Source organism: Bos javanicus, chromosome 20 (assembly GCF_032452875.1).
Source record: "Bos javanicus breed banteng chromosome 20, ARS-OSU_banteng_1.0, whole genome shotgun sequence".
NCBI classification, from domain to species: Eukaryota; Metazoa; Chordata; class Mammalia; order Artiodactyla; family Bovidae; genus Bos; species Bos javanicus.
The window spans coordinates 8,377,129-8,392,930 of record NC_083887.1 but is presented as its reverse complement, the minus strand read 5'-3'; the positions used below and the strand labels follow the sequence as shown (position 1 = coordinate 8,392,930).

The 15,802-nt window shown below is 47.7% G+C and overlaps 1 protein-coding gene across 2 annotated transcripts; it reads left to right on the top strand.

The window, feature by feature from the left end:
- Positions 1-2,043: 2,043 nt before the first annotated feature.
- Positions 2,044-12,069, top strand: TMEM171 (transmembrane protein 171). Of its 2 annotated transcripts, none has more exons than XM_061393289.1 (4): positions 2,044-2,117; positions 4,551-5,260; positions 9,088-9,229; positions 11,791-12,069. In XM_061393289.1, exons 2-4 carry the CDS (start codon positions 4,618-4,620, stop codon positions 11,984-11,986), a joined length of 981 nt encoding a protein of 326 aa, XP_061249273.1. In that variant the 5' UTR covers positions 2,044-2,117; positions 4,551-4,617; the 3' UTR covers positions 11,987-12,069. The 2 variants fall into 2 exon arrangements, with proteins under 2 accessions (XP_061249273.1, XP_061249274.1); XM_061393290.1 differs by lacking the exon at positions 2,044-2,117 and adding an exon at positions 2,357-2,435.
- The last annotated feature ends 3,733 nt before the right edge of the window (positions 12,070-15,802 follow it).

Here is a 15,802-nt window from a genome sequence, read left to right as displayed (position 1 = left end):
GATGCATTCCTCAGCTTTACTCTCCATATTCATTTCCTGAATTCAAGATTCATCCGTTTTTAAGGCTTGTTCTGATGCCATTTTTCTAAAGACTCAGACTGGACTGATCTTTTTTCATACCACATGGGCTGGAAAAGGCCACCAGGTCCTAGATAGTGACAAGGTCATCCAGTCTCCTAAGAACAAGTCTGCTACAAAGATAAGCACCTTGAAGGCTGGTGGGTACGTCTTTCATACTTGACTGGTGAGTGGTTTCCAAGGAGTTTAATTTAGTCAAACAGGCTCCAAAAGACACAAACAGTCCAAGCAGCAGACATCCCAAGTGGAGGCTAATCTGATTGTCCTTGGTGCCAGTACATTCAAATCTGTCATGTGTGGCCAGCCTGCAGTCATGTGGCACCGGAGGGGCAGCTGTATCAACAGGCCCCTCGCGGGCCCACACACGACGGGGCCGGAGATTGAGTTTCAAATAAGGAAGGAGGAAAAAATGCGTAGGGGAAGGAGAAGGAAAGCCCTTTGTACAGAAAGGAGTTGCTAGCAGGCCTGTGTAGAGCAGATCCTACAGTAGGGGCTGCGTTCTTAGAAAGCTGCACGCCCCTGCTGTTGTGTAATCACCACTGCTGGCTATTTGCTCCTTAGCTGGGCGTGCTGGGAGGCCTTTCCAGCAGGTGGTAGAACCTGACACTTTGACCAGCTCCACCCAGACACAGATTGCCGCAGTGTCCTTGGGAACAGTGTCTGTTTTGTTGATGATCAAAAAGCCACATAATAAAAAAGCCATTTTCTGAGTTTGTGGCACTGTGTGTCCTCTGGGTGACAGGCGTCCCCCGGGAGGAACAGTCAGTACATCTGGTTCAGGCCTGTGCTCCCCGTTAACCAGTTGTGGAGGTCACTCTACATCTCTTAGGCCTCGGTTCCTCAGCTGAAAAATGAACTTTTTAGCTCCCCTGTTGCCTGTAACCTTTCTGGAGTTGCTGGAGACACATAGCGGAGAACCCCACACAGGCTGTATGTAGGTGAAGTAGGTAACACAGAACCTGGCCCAGAGCAAGGGGTGAGGATACTCAAGATGGTAATAATCTTCTGGCACTGCCGTCAGTGGCCCAGCAAACCCCTCCCACTGGACCCTGCCAGCCTTCCTCCCCGAGGGAGCCCTGTCTCACCCGCCCAGCCTTTGGGCTGCAGAGCCCAGGTGGCCACCCTTCCCTATTTGCCTCCCTCTGGCCCCTTTGAGTCTCCCTCTCACTTCTGTAATCAGCTAAACCAACTCAATCTTTACTGCAGTGGAAAAGGACTGGGGACAACTTGTATTAGGCATGCAAGGCGCTTTCTTTCAAAAGGTTAAGGCAATGGTTGTGAACTCTTGACTGGGTTTCAGAAGTGGACAGGATCCCAGAGAGGAGTGGCAGGGATGGGGAAGGGCTCAGGGCGCTCCCCTGTTTGAGCTTGACTCACCTTTCACAGCGCCCTGACCTCTGGTGTGGAAACTGGCACAGTTAATTCCGTGTCACGTGTTATATGGGGCAGGTTACAAATAGCACGGGGATTAGCAAACCCATCCCGAAACCGCCTGGTTCAAGGGCAAAGTTACCAGTTTAATTCCAGCAAATCATTAGCGACTGAGAACCGGGAAGGGAGTTCGATGGCAAACAGGGGCTGTGACCATACGTGAATCTCGGAGCTAGGACTGAAGGCAGGGAGGACCCTTATCTCCCACACTAATGGAGCGCACGTTTCTTTGTAACCTGTTCGTCCGGGCGCTCGCGGTGAGAGGCTCGCTCCACTAACCCCGGCCAAGATCTCCGGAGCGGCAGGAGGGCCACAGGCCACTGGGTGGACCGTCGCAGAGGGCGCAGCGGCGGAGACCCGGGGACCCCTGCCTAGGCGGCGGTCAAGCCGAAGAGAGGGGCAGGAGCTGCCCTTTTCCCCCACTCCCAGCCCAAATTCTGGGCTCTAGGCCCAGAAGGGAACCGCCTCCTACACGCCGCCCGGATCGCGACCGTCGCCTTGTGACTTGGGACAGCCAGGAGAACCCCAACTTCGGCCCCCTGCCCGAGGGCCACAGGCCAAGGAGGTGGCGGCGGGGGGCACTTTTCCCGGATTCCTTGCGCGCACCGGTACGGACGCGGAGCCTCCCGGGCCCCAAAGCTGCCCCTCACTCTCCACCCCGGAGCCGGCGCGCCTCTGGCCCGCAAGGGCAGCACCCGGTGGCGGCCAGCTCCGGCCAGTCCGCCCGGCCCGCGCCGCTGCGCCCTCCCCGCACTGCGTCCTCTGTAAACACTCCGCGCCCCGACGCGCAGGTGGGAGAGCGCGGGGCCGCCGGGCGCCGGCCAGGCCGCGGGCGGGGGCGGGCGCCGCGCTCTGCCGGGTGCCAACGGCCCGTGCTGCCAGCCGATTGCCGGCGCAGGCAGCGCGCTCGCAAGACCGAGCCTCAGGTAAGCGCCCCGGGCCCCGCGCTCCTCCGCACCCCTGGGGACCGCGCTCTGCGGTCGCGGGCGGAGCGCTGAGTTTAGCGTCCAGGCGGGGTGCGCGGAGCGGCGCCGCGCGGAACAGCCGCGCTAAACCTGCTCCCGCGGGAGCTCTGGCGCTCGAAACTCACAGAGCTCTTTGCCAGGAAGGGCTTTGCCTCTCTTTGCGTCAGCCCCCAAACACAGCGCTTTGGACGTGTTGACCCGCTGCTCATTTGGAAATGTCCTTGGCAAACAGCGTCGTGAGGCGGATTTGGCTTTGGGGAAATGAAGTGTAGGCTGGTATTTGGGAAAGGTTTACTTTCCTATTACTACAGATATCTGTGCCACTGTGTGAGCGTATCCGTGGGCGGGGGTGGCGGGCAAAGAGATGGACGAACTACTCACGTACTAACTTGAATGGGGGATTAACTACCTATGCCAAGTACTTAGTCCATTAGTCCATGGAAAGGAAGCTACACATCCAAATTTAGGCTTTACTAGTATTTGGGAATTTTCCTTAAGGCAACTGAAGCCTTGTGACTCACATCAAACTCAAAACACTACCCTACAATGAATTGATAGGGCTTTGTAGCAGAGTCACCCTTCATCTCTATCTCCAGACCAGCCAAAAATATTACAGGATTCAGAATCTTTTTGTTTTTTAACTTGGGCAATACTTTCAGTGTTTGTTTCAGCTTAATTTCATCTTCATAAATATAGTTTGTCCAAGTGTAAAGTACAAACTTGTTTCCCACTTCTATTTCCTTCTCACTCCAACTTCCTTCTGATTTTATCTTATTTATTCCTGGAAAAGCACTTCCTAGAATAAGATCAGCCCTTTCCTTTCTTTACTGAAACTGACGCTACTTGCACATGATTTGCATTTGTCAAGATGGCCTTGGCTTTAGCGACTCAATCTCTAGCTCTTTCATGGGATCATGGAGGCAAGTGGCATAGAATATGTTTCAAGTTTTCTTTCTTTGAGTAAGTGAATATGTTCTTCACACTGGGGTTGTCTTTTTGAGTGCCCTGACTAGAAGGGTCCTGGAAAAATATTCCATTCATTAGCATAAGACAAGGTAACTGGCTGATAAACTCAGTCTGTATAAAGTAGACAACTCGTGACCCACTGCTTGGGGGTACATTTAATATAGGAGACCTTTGAAGTACAGGGCTCGGGTGGTCTTGTGGAAGCTGCTTTCCCACTTGATTTCATGGATACTCTTTCAGAGTCAAAGTTCTCTCGCTGTTTAGTGTTTTGTAACTGGTGATTTTTATCAGCTGCATATTTTTAATGGGGCCGAAACTTTTTGTGGAAGTGGGTGGCCCCATGAAGGAAGGGGAGCAGGAGGCCACCTGCCCACCTGGGGGACAAGGTCTACGTGGCCCACTGTGCCAGACCCCCCCAAGTCATCTGAGACCCTGTAACCAGACCATCAGATTTCAGGGCAACCCCAGTGTGTGCCTGTTTGAGGTCTCAAGACTCACATTTTGACAGAATTAACTTAATCTCTCCCAAACTCACTGTGTTCCTGAACCGCCTTCGCCTTCCGTTGAAACTGTTGAACTTGGGTCTTCTGTAGATGGAGCCTTAGAATAAAGCCAGGAATGGAAAGTTGCTGCAGTCTAAAAGAGGAAATGGAAAGTTAATTACTGAAGGAGAAAATTTACCCACTTGGAAATGCTCAGAGCAGCTGTGATGAAATGTAGGATGTCAATAAATCAAAACAATCCGTGTGGTTCCTCCTTCACTTACCATTGTGTGTGTGTATGTTTGGCCTGGGGAAGTGAGTCCATAGGACTCATAACAGGAAAAGCCACACCCAGGTACTTTTGTTGTATGGCTTTTGAGTTTTCAAGATACTCTTAGGTGCCTGGCAAATGCATTTCCCCTTCTTACGTATCTTTATAAAAGTACATATTCAGGAGTTTCTGAATGCCAGCTCCTCTGACTCATGAACCAACTCATTGTTCTACGGTGTATCAGTTCCACAAAGTTGTTCCTTATGATTTCATCCTAGTGTGATTTTGGGAAAAGAACAGGGCGGGTCAGGAACACCTGTAGCCCGTTTATAATTTGGTGTTTGGTTATGTCTGCAGAGCTACTAAAACCATCGAAGGGAACCCATACATCCCACCCACCTCGGGCAAGGGGCCTCTCCTGGCCATGTCTCCTGCAGCCGCTGCTGAGCCAGACGGGGTCCGGGGAGACAGGCATGTCAGCAAGCTCATTTTCTTCCTTTTTGTCATCGGTGCCATCCTGCTGTGCGTGGGAGTTCTGCTCTCCATCTTTGGGTTCCAGGCATGCCAATACAAAACCTTCCCAGACTGCAGCATGATGCTGAAGATCGCTGGGCCCGCGTGTGCCGTGGTTGGGCTGGGGGCTGTGATCCTGGCCCGCTCCCGGGCACGACTTCAGCAAACTGAGGAGCGCCTGCGAGGCAACAACCAGGCGGACTCCGACCGACCCTTCCTCTGTGGGGAGAGCCGCCAGTTTGTCCAGTGTCTCATCTTTGGGTTTCTGTTCCTGACGAGCGGTATGCTCATCAGCGTACTGGGCATTTGGGTACCTGGGTGCGGCTCAGACTGGATGCAGGAATCACTGAATGAGACAGACACAGCTGACTCAGAGCCCCAGATCTGTGGATTCTTGTCCCTTCAGATCTTGGGTCCCTTGATTGTGCTTGTGGGATTGTGTTTCTTCGTGGTCGCCCACGTTAAGAAGAGAAGCAATTTGAATGGGGACCAGGATGCTTCTGAAAGTGAAGAGAGACAAACCCAGAGCCTGGAGCCCATCCAGGTGACCGTAGGTGGGTCGCTGTCTTTCCTTTGCTTGTTCATATCACCGTGGCTGCAACATCAAGGCTGCTTTTGGGTCTGGCCTAAATTCTCTCTTCGTCTCTGTCCTCTGTCTGTCTGTCCTTCTCTCTCTCTCACACACACATAGATGCACACAGACACAGTTCTGCCTCTCTCATTATCCCCGTAAGAATCACTCAGCACATCCTTTCCTCCCAGCAAAACCCTATTATCTAACAAAAGCATCAGGACATTGAGTTGTGACCTTGACTGAGGTTGCAGGGCAAATAAAGAGGACAGTGAGAGGTCGTGAGGCTACCCTGGGAGCCTTCTGTCACCTAAGGGACCTGCCACGTGACCCTGTTTCCCTGTTATTCTCACAGCAAACTCTTATGGCACTTCTGGTTGTTGAAAACGTGGGTTCTCATCACTGGTTATCCTTGACTGGCTGCCCTCGGAAGTCCTTAACTTCTCCTGGCCTTACTTTGTGTTCCTGTAAAATGAACACTGCACTTCTGAGTTTCCTGGCAGCACTGACATTCTAGGATTCTGAGTCTGTTGCAAGTCCATTGGTCTTCCACGTTTTGGAGGAGTCTTCTCTACTCTTGTCCACCTTATTCTTCATCTTCTGTAATTTTGTCCTTGACTTCAGGGTCGGGGCAAAGTTTGGGAGCAGGGGCATAGATACAGATGAAATGTGACTGCCCTGGTCACTTCTTTGCCCTGTGGGATGCCCAGAGATTCCTTTTGGGTCCCCCTGCAGAAGGTCAGGGGGTCCCAGGGTCAGGCCCGCCATGTCCCGGGGTCAGGCCCCCACAGAACCACATCAGGAGCTCTGGTCTCACCTTCACACAGAAAGAAAAGCCCCCATCGCTGCTTGTTTTTGCAAATCGCTGTTTTATTTCAGTCTCCCACCGTGAAGGCACAGCCTTAACATCTAAAAGGCTGGGTGGGCAAAGGGGATTACAGAGCAGAAACTGTGGGGGGAACAGGGAAGAAGGGAGCTGTTTCTCGTGGGTGAGGCTGTCTGCTGAGCCGGCAGTTCTCATGGGAGGATTCCCGGGGCTGTGGGCTTTGCATGGTATTGGCCTCAGAGAGGAAGGGCGGATGGATTTATAGATGATCATTGTGTTCCGTCAGGGTTGAAGCTCCCAGCTTACTTAATTGTGCGTTTATACACTTATGGTGACATCAACACTAGTTATTTGTTAATAATCGCTAACACACATAGAGCTTATTCTTGGGCCAAATAACGATCTAAGTGTTTTAGTGTGCGCTCTTCAAGAGCCTGTTACGTGAAATTCATCCATGCCCTCAACAGTCCACTGTGGCAGATACTTAGTGTCTCCATGTAAAAGATGAAGAAACCGAGGCTCAAGGATCCCAAGTAATTGGCCTAAGGTCACAAACTAGCGGGTGGCAGAGCCAGGATCCTAACTGAGGCGGTGGGCACGCATGTGCTCACATAGGCCCTCCCGGGACACTTGCTGTAATTCTATTTCTGCAGGCTTCCTCCTTCACCTGGTGTCCTGAGTCATTGTTAAATGATGAAAAGGCTCACCCAATATTATAGATGCTCTTAGTTCTTTTGGGGAACACAGTGCGAGCCAAAAAAATATACTCGTGGGACGCTCATGTTCTTCCACTTAGGTGGGGGTGTATTGAGTGTGCCCTTTGGGTTTACTATCAGGGAGTTTGGGGGTCCAGCCTTACTCCTGGTAACTGGAATCAGGGGGAACTGGGGGCAGAGCTGGAGCAGGGGTGTGGTGATTCCTGAGCATTTCTGTCCTGATGTTGGCACTGAAGAGTTTAAAATCTTTTCCATATAACCATTTAAGTCCTATCAAATTTGTGAAAATCTGGCACTGTAATTCACTGTCTTTCTCTCCTTTGATATTATGGAATAGGGTTTACATCTTTAGAAATCATGCCTTTTCGCACAATTGTTAAGACTCTGGACATTGTCTGTCAATGGTCAGTTCTGCCTTATGAGGGAAAGTGAGGGTGATATGAGGCAAATCTTATCCAAGTGCTAGAACTCAGCTCTTCCCAGAACAGAAGACAGAGTAGATAAACCAGATGCACGGTACGCGCTGTGGGCACACCTGGTGTTGGGCCCTGGATACACAAGCAGGTGACCGGTCAACCCACAGAGGACAGCAAGTCCTGCAGGAGAAACCCCATAGTGAAAGGGAGCCAGGAGTTTCCCAGGGATAGCAAGAGGGCTGGGCACAGACCTGGCAGAGGGCTGGGTAAGCCTTGGAGATGGCTGGAGGAGGAGTACTTCCTTGTCTGTGTTTGATAGGTGATTGGCCTGCTTTGGAGGCTTATTTCCAGCTCATTTGTCCTGCAGTGTGTAATTAAAGTGAACACTCAACCTACCTTCCTCCAACCTACCAAGACCTTCTGAAAAAATCAAATGAGAATCCCAAGACAACCACCATTGTTTTTCGAGCTTCAGTTAGCCACGCATATTTTAAGCTCCAATTGCCATCTCCTTGCAGAAGGAGGGGTGGAGTTTATGCGTTTTCTGCAGGGGAGGCATTTGAGGCAACAAGGGGGAGAGTGGAGCCACTGGCCAGACGGCCAGTTGGGAGTGTTTCTTCAGACATGCCAACAGGCACCACTTGCTGCTGGGTGTGCAGAAAGTCCCTCTGAGGGTGTGTGACCTCTGAGAGAGCTTGTTCCATGTGCAGCACCGTCTTAACCCCTCATATGAATCTGGTCCTCCTATCTGTCCTCTGAGGCAGGTGCAGTTACTGCCTGCAGTTTACAGATGTGGGCTGGGGCCTGGAGAGGGCAAAGGGCTTGTTTCGGCCACGCCGGGTAATAACTGGCGAGTGGAACCCTGGTCACTTTCGAGAACCCTGCAAGCATCAGGACTGCCACGTAGAAACCAGTCTCCTCCCTGAAGGGAAGTAAAGTCCTTTCCTCCTTCCTTCTTCCTGAGCTGTCATGTGGAGTGGCCAGCAGAGGTGGCCCTCAGACCTCTTCATAGTGGTGCCGCCACATCTAGAAGGTTCCGGGCAACTCATCTAGTACATTCTGAGTTGGAATCTGAGCTTGTATCTGGTCCCCTGTTCCCCTCCCCAAAACACAGGAATGTGTTCTGGAGTGAACAGTAGCAATAAAAAATGCAGGGGGGAGAAAAACCCTAGCTTTGAGTTTGACTTTCTTTGATAAAGCTTGGAAGAAACATTGGTAGATAATAAAGCTCAGCAAGAATGGAAACCACATTTGTGGAAATGGGATGAGGGATATATTGTGGCTGTGCCGTCATTTGTCCAGAGGCTGAAACTGCATTTGAGGAGCAGAGGCGCTTTATCCAACAGCTGACTTTTGAAGAATTAAAACTGTAAGTGGGAAATAAAAACTTGACGGCAGTGGACATCCCAGGGGAGATAAGGAACATTGTTAGCAAACACTGGCCAGAAACGCTTTAGCTGAGACTTGCTATGAAATGTAGGCTGTTTTTTTAATATGGTAAAAAAGATATAACCTACAATTTACCAATTTAATCATTTTTAAATGTATAGTGGCATTCGGTCCATTCACCATGTTGTACAGCCAGCCATCACCATTATCAGTTCCTGGAGGTTTGTTCGTTACCCTGAACAGAATCTCTGCCTCCATTAAACTCTAACTCTATTTTCCTCTCCTCCAGTTCCTTAGTGACCTCTATTCTCTGCCTCTGTAAATTTGATAGGCCCACTTTTCAATTCTGCTGTTCTGACCTTTGCTATAGATGGGCCAAATGTATAATTAATGTCTTTAGCTCTTGCTCATTTGCTTACATTTATTACTCATCCATCTTCAACAAAATGTTGTGTTTCCTTAGGTGATGCCGTGATCATATTCCCACCCCCTCCACCACCTTACTTTCCTGAGTCTTCAGCTTCTGCAGCTGCCCGGAGTCCTGGGACTGACGGTTTGCTTCCAGATGAAAGCCCACCTTCATATTACAGTATTTTTCAATCTGGGTAAGATTCTCCCTTTGAACTGGAAGTGTAGAAACATTGAACCTTTTCAGGCCTATGCCTGTCTTCAGGCCAAGTCAGCTTTATGCTGTGATACAGGTGAAACCATCAAGGAGGAGTATCTATTTTGCTGACATGATGTCAGAATTATCATCTTAATATTCACAGTACCTTCCAGGAAACTTTGGCTAGCACATAAGTTAAAAATTATAAGCGTGCTTACGCCAGGTTCATGTGAAGCCTTCTCCAGGCATCTGTATGCGCTTGTAGCAGAACTGGGTCTCAAAATGCTGGACCACCTGTCAGCCAGCCTGAGCGCTGGACCAGAACTCGGGAGGCCCCTGCTAAGTTAGGCTGCTGTGGACTGTGGGAGGTGTGGGGGTCCCAGGAGACCCCCAGAATGTACAGAGGTTCCGATATCTAATGGGGATACTTGAGTGACTGACTGAAATCAGCCTGCACCCAGCCTTGAGCATGCCAGTCTTTTCCCCTCAATTTTAAGTTGTTCCCTGGGCCTTAGAGTCTTCTCAGACTGATTGAAGAGAAATGTTAGATTCCCATTTACATCCCCCAGGCTTCCCATATGTCACAAATTAGGAGGCCTGCCTGGAGTTACATTAAACAGTATAAATGTGAGTGTTTTTCCTTGAGGCAGAGGGATGCCATTGAAGGCTGAGGAGTTACAGCAACGGAATGCGAGCAGTGGTTAGCTCAGCTCCGACTGGGGAAAGGCTGAGGGCGGCCAGACCATTTAGGAGGCTGACTCATGATCATGGACAGGCTGGAGGTAACAGGAGCCTGGGACTGTGGTGATCAGAAAGGGAGGAGCAGGACTTCTTGGTGGTCCAGTGGTTAAGACTCTGTGCTTCCACTGCAGGGGTCGTGGGTTCAATCCCTGGTCAAGGAGCTAAGATTCCCACATGCCGTATGGTGTGGCCAAATTAAATAAAATGATAGAGCATTTCCTTAAAAAAAAAAAAAAAAGTGGGGAGGAGGAGTATGGGAGGGAGTCTGTGGTGGAGGATGATGGGAAAATCAGAGGTTGTGATGTCAAGGGTGAGAAACAGGGACAGGGGAGGTCCCTGACTGAGGAGGATGGGAATGGGCTCGTATAATCAGGAGAAGAGAATGTCTGGCTTGTGGTGGAAGCAGAGCAAGGCCTGGGCCTTGGAGGGAGACTGGACGGGCCAGAGCTTGGAGGGAATTGAGGTCCTGGAGATGGAATGGCCAAGAGGCAGCTGAAACCAAGAGGTCAGAAGCATCAGAGACCTGTGGAGAATCCACGGGCAGGGAGGGTATGAAAGGAAGGAGTTCTGGGAAATGCCAGGGCTGGTGAAGGCACTGTACCTTCCCAGATGGGAACCCAGGGTGTAGGAAGTGAAGGCAGGATCGCTGAAAAATCTCCAAGGACAGAGCAGCACTCAGTGAAAATTGACTTTTGAGATGCGCATTTGTTAAAGGCAGTGAGAAGCAGGACCCAAGAGATTGCTAGGGACGTGGGCATGCTAGGGATGAGTGCTGCCTTACCGGGTCGTTCATGTTTTAGGATACACTCTAGTGCTCCAGACTGGGTGGTGAGCTGGAGATCCGACCAGGGGCGAATGCAGGAGTTGCCCTGAGTGGATGAAAGGGAGGTTAGGTTCTGGAATTTGGAGAATTCTGTTTGTGAATTCTTTTCTCCAGTGATGAATTTCACAGAGATAAATAGATAAATGTCTATTACTGCTACTAAAAACGACTCCCGCTACTATGCCAGAGTCTGGCTTTTCTTCCATTTCCTTATATCATTCTCATAGTTCCTTAGAAGGTAGACATTGCCATCACCCCCATTTTACAGACGAGAAAGCTGAGGCTTAGAGATCAAACAGCTCAAAAGCAGCAGGGTGGAAGTGTAGATGCAGGTCTGCCCTTTGCTGGATCCCCTCCATTAACCAGGATGCCTTCCCAACTCCCTTCAAGCTTTTGGCTTAATGATTTAATTTTCTATTTGCATACGTTTGTCTCCCTTATGTTAGCTGTCTCCAGATGAAATAGCAGAGAAGAGTAGCTGTGTGTGTGTGCATGTTCTTTTTGGAAGGCATCTATATGTTTGTGTGAATAGTGGCTCCGATGGTAAAGTGTCTGCCTACAACGCGGAAGACCTGGGTTCTATCCCTGGATAGGGAAGATCCCCTGGAGAAGGAAATGGCAACCCACTCCAGTACTCTTGCTTGGAAAATCCCATGGACGGAGGAGCCTGGTAGGCTACAGTCCACAGGGTCGCAAAGAGTCAGACACGACCGAGCAACTTCACTTCACTATATGTTTGTAGCCTTTGTCTTTTCAATGACAAGGGGAATGACAACAGGGATGAAACTGTCTTAATATTACAATCAGCGCTAAGGACAGTAAGGAGTAAGAAATTAAAACATATCTACGCAAAATATATATGGGAAGAAATTACTCTAGAAGCCCTTGCAAATGCTTCCAAATGCATGTAATTAAACATGTGAAAAGCACCTGGTATTGAAGCGTGATGACTGATTTCCTCTTCTCCCGTTCACGTTCCCTCTTCTTCTTCATAGGTCCCCAACTCCTGAGGGCCAAGGCGCGACCTCTGAGAGAGATTGTGAATTGATATATACTATTTCTGGGACCGCTTCATCCTCTGAGACCTCCCACACGCTCCATCTCTTATCTGAACTGCCTCCCAGATACGAAGAAAAAGAAACTGCTACTACCACATCCTTGTCTCCATCTTCTGAGCCTTCCCCGCCATGAACCATGGACTCAAATTCAATTTTATATAGAATCAATCACTATTTTATTTAATTTGTTTTCTAATAAAAAACACAGTAGCATCAGCTGTGTCCTGACTTCTTGGAATAGCATAAAAATTAGTAACAAACCTTCCAGATTAAGCCGTCAGTGCTTTAGACCACGGGAGAGGCAGGGTGCCTCCAGATGGGAACTTAAGCAGGTTCTCTCACTGAGACCTACTATTCCGGGAGACTGGTGGGGATTTGTACTGGGGCGTGGAGAGACAAAGGCTCAGAGAGGCTGATGAACTTATTTAAGGTCACATTGCTTCTCAGTGGTGAGGTTAGATGTTGAACCCACCTAGCTGGTTTCTGAAAGCCAGGTGGATATCTCTACCCTGTGCTGTCAAAGGCCAACCAAAAGCAGTGGTTAATGTTTAGCTTGGCCCATTGGCTTTCCAATGTTAATTGCTTCTGGGGCAGGGAAACCAGATTACTCTCATTTATTATTTCTTCCTCTTCTTCCCTCTCCTCTTTCTTCCTCCTCTTCCTATTCCTTTTTTCTTTTTTTTCTATTTGAAAGAAGGTAGTTAGGGTAACTAGGTAATCTACACTGGGGCAGTTACCAACACACTGATGCCTGAAAGCCGTCTTACAATGATGTGACATTTTGGAGAAGAAATTTCTTGGGACATTTTGGTAACTAGTTTCCCCCATAGAGATTCAGGAAGGATGTGTCTTTGTGTATTATAAGGTGCCCAGCTGTCTGCACCACCAGCTTTTATTCTTATAAGTCTATTGCTGAACAAAAACACTGGTATAGTTGGGTACTATAATAGATATTTATTCAAGATATAAACCTTAAACAATAATCACTAAGTATTATCGATTTTACCTGGGAAAAACTTATTTTTAGAATTGAAAATTTGTAGGAACTTAGCATTTTTGTTAACAAAATTTGATGTAGCAACAATGTGAACTTTTTAATGCCTTTTACCACAAGCCCTTTTTACCATAATCCCCATAAAAATCAGTATTGTCCAATATTTAAGTGCCTGAAAGCAGAATTTAAGGCGTTAATGCTTCAATAGTTTAACTGAAGTAATGACTGATTTCATGGGAATTGCCACTGCAATAAATCAGGAGTAACAGTCTGTACCAGCAGGACCGACCTATTTCTAAACTGAACATTTATTGGATTGAACTACTCTTAAAATTCTGCTTTTTTCCCCCCTGGAAGGTTAATTATTCACATTCTAAAATTAGGACAAAGGGTAGATTATCACCACTTGCTTCTGCTGTTTCTTGTTTAAAAGGATTAAGCCCAAACTTCTAGGTACACTTAAGTTTTAAACACTTACAAGTTCTCATATATAATCAAGAGCCTTTTGAATGGCTCAGAGTTAGGGTTTGTAACTGGGTGTTTTACTTTTATATGCTAGTAAATTTAAATGGCAGTTAGAAATGCTTAGGTATAAGTTTGACCTTCCGGTGGTAGAGGTCTGTTTTACTTCCATCCATCTCCTCAGTATTCAGCCAAGTGAGAGCTGATGAAGCCACAGCATTGCAAGGGGACCCTAAGCAAGAGATGTTCATTGCAGGACTGAGTCTTGGGCAGCCAAGCTGGGACGAATCCTTTAGTCATAGGAAGATGCATCCTTCACCTATTAAGTTTCTTAAAAACTATGACACTCTGAAAACCCATCTGGCAGGCTGTTACTGATTTTCTTTTTGTCTTTTTATCAGTTAACTTTTTTTTTTATGTGAAATTAGTCATATAAGATCAACCGTTTTAAAGGGAACAATTCAGTGGTGTTTAGTACATTCACAATGTTTTGTATAGTCACCATCTCTAATTCCAAAATATTTTCATCCCTAAATAAAACCCCATACCCAGTAAGTAGTCTCTGCCCCTATTTCCTTCCCATCCCCTGGCAACTACCAACCTGCTTCTCTCTCTGTAGATTTACCTTTTCTGGGTATTTCATATAAGTTATATCATACACTATGTGAACTTTTGTGTCTGTATTCTTTCATTTAGCATGCTGTTTTAGAGCTTCATCCACATTGTAATATGTATCACCACTTCATTCCTTTTTGGAGCTGAGTAATATTCCATTGTATGTATACACCACACTTTATTCATGATAGACATTTCAGTTGTGTCCACCTTCTGGCAGTTGTGAATAGTGTAGCTACTAATATTTGTATCCAAGTATTTTTTGGAGTATCTATTTTCAATTCTTTGGGGTATATACATAGATATGAAATTGCTGGGTCATACATGACCTTTAAGTTTTTGAAGAACTGAATACTGTTTTCCACAGAGGCTGCCCCATTTTATATCCCCACCAACCATGTACAAAAGTTCCATTCTTCCACGTCCTCAGCACCACTTATTTTGTTAATATTATTATCACCTTCAGTTCAGTTCAGTCCCTCAGTCATGTCCGACTCTTTGCGACTCCATGAATCGCAGCACGCCAGGCCTCCCTGTCCATCACCAACTCCCGGAGTTCACTCAAACTCATGTCCATGGAGTCAGTGATGCCATCCAGCCATCTCATCCTCTGTCGTCCCCTTCTCCTCCTGCCCCCAATCCCTCCCAGCATCAGAGTCTTTTCCAATGAGTCAACTCTTCACATGAGGTGGCCAAACAGCTTTAGTATCAGTCCTTCCAGTGAACACCCAGGACTGATCTCCTTCAGAATGGACTGGTTGGATCTCCTTGCAGTCCAAGGGACTCTCAAGAGTCTTCTCCAACACCACAGTGCAAAAGCATCAATTCTCTGGCGCTCAGCTTTCTTCACAGTCCAGCTCTCACATCCATGACCACTGGAAAAACCATAGCCTTGACTAGACAGACCTTTGTTGGCAAAGTAATATCTCTGCTTTTTAATATGTTATCTAGGTTGGTCATAACTTTCCTTCCAAGGAGTAAGCATCTTTTAATTTCATGGTTGCAATCACCATCTGCAGTGATTTTGGAGCCCCTCAAAATGAAGTCTGATACTGCTTCTACTGTTTCCCCACCAACTTCCCATGAAGTGATGGGACCAGATGCCATGATCTTAGTTTTCTAAATTTTGAGCTTTAAGCCAACCTTTTCACTCTCCTCTCTCACTTTTATCAAGAGGCTCTTTAGCTCCCCTTCACTTTCTGCCATAAGGGTGGTATCATCTGCATATCTGAGGTGATTGATATTTCTCCTGGCAATCTTGATTCCAGTTTGTGCTTCTTCCAGCCCAGTGTTTCTCATGATGTACTCTGCATAGAAGTTAAATAAGCAGGGTGACAATATACAGCCTTGACGTACTCCTTTCCCAATTTGGAACCAGTCTGTTGTTCCATGTCTGGTTCTAACTATTGCTTCTTGACCTGCATACAGGTTTCTCAGGAGGCATGGGAACAACCTAAATATCCATTGACAAAACAATTCAGAGGTTTGAGGAATGTGCACTAAGTTTTCCTCCTTGTCAGAGGTTGGAAATGGCAATAAGGAAGACCCTCTTCCAGCACTAAGAAGCTGAAGCTGATGATCTGGCTGTGGTGGGGACACAGTGGACGTGTCAATTGCATGCATATCTCAGGAGATTTCGTGAGTCTGGTTTCACACCCCTGCAATACAGAGAATATCACAATAAAGCATTTATCCCAGGAATTTTCATCTTAGTTGACTTTGACGCATGTCATAAGTTCTGAGATCAAGCCTTGAGCCTTTGGAGTGGGAGTACTGACTCCAAGACCCTAGACTATCAGAGAACTAACCGTAGGGAGTATCACATAGTGAGAACTCACACAAAGGAAACCACTTGCATACAAGACCCAGCATCACCCA

Coding starts and splice junctions, on each gene's coding strand:
- TMEM171 (XM_061393289.1), top strand. CDS start 4,618: ATGTCTCCTGCAGCCGCTGCTGAGCCAGACGGGGTCCGGGGAGACAGG. Junction 5,261..9,087: donor GCCCATCCAGGTGACCGTAG/GTGGGTCGCTGT, acceptor GTGTTTCCTTAG/GTGATGCCGTGATCATATTC. Junction 9,230..11,790: donor TACAGTATTTTTCAATCTGG/GTAAGATTCTCC, acceptor TCTTCTTCATAG/GTCCCCAACTCCTGAGGGCC.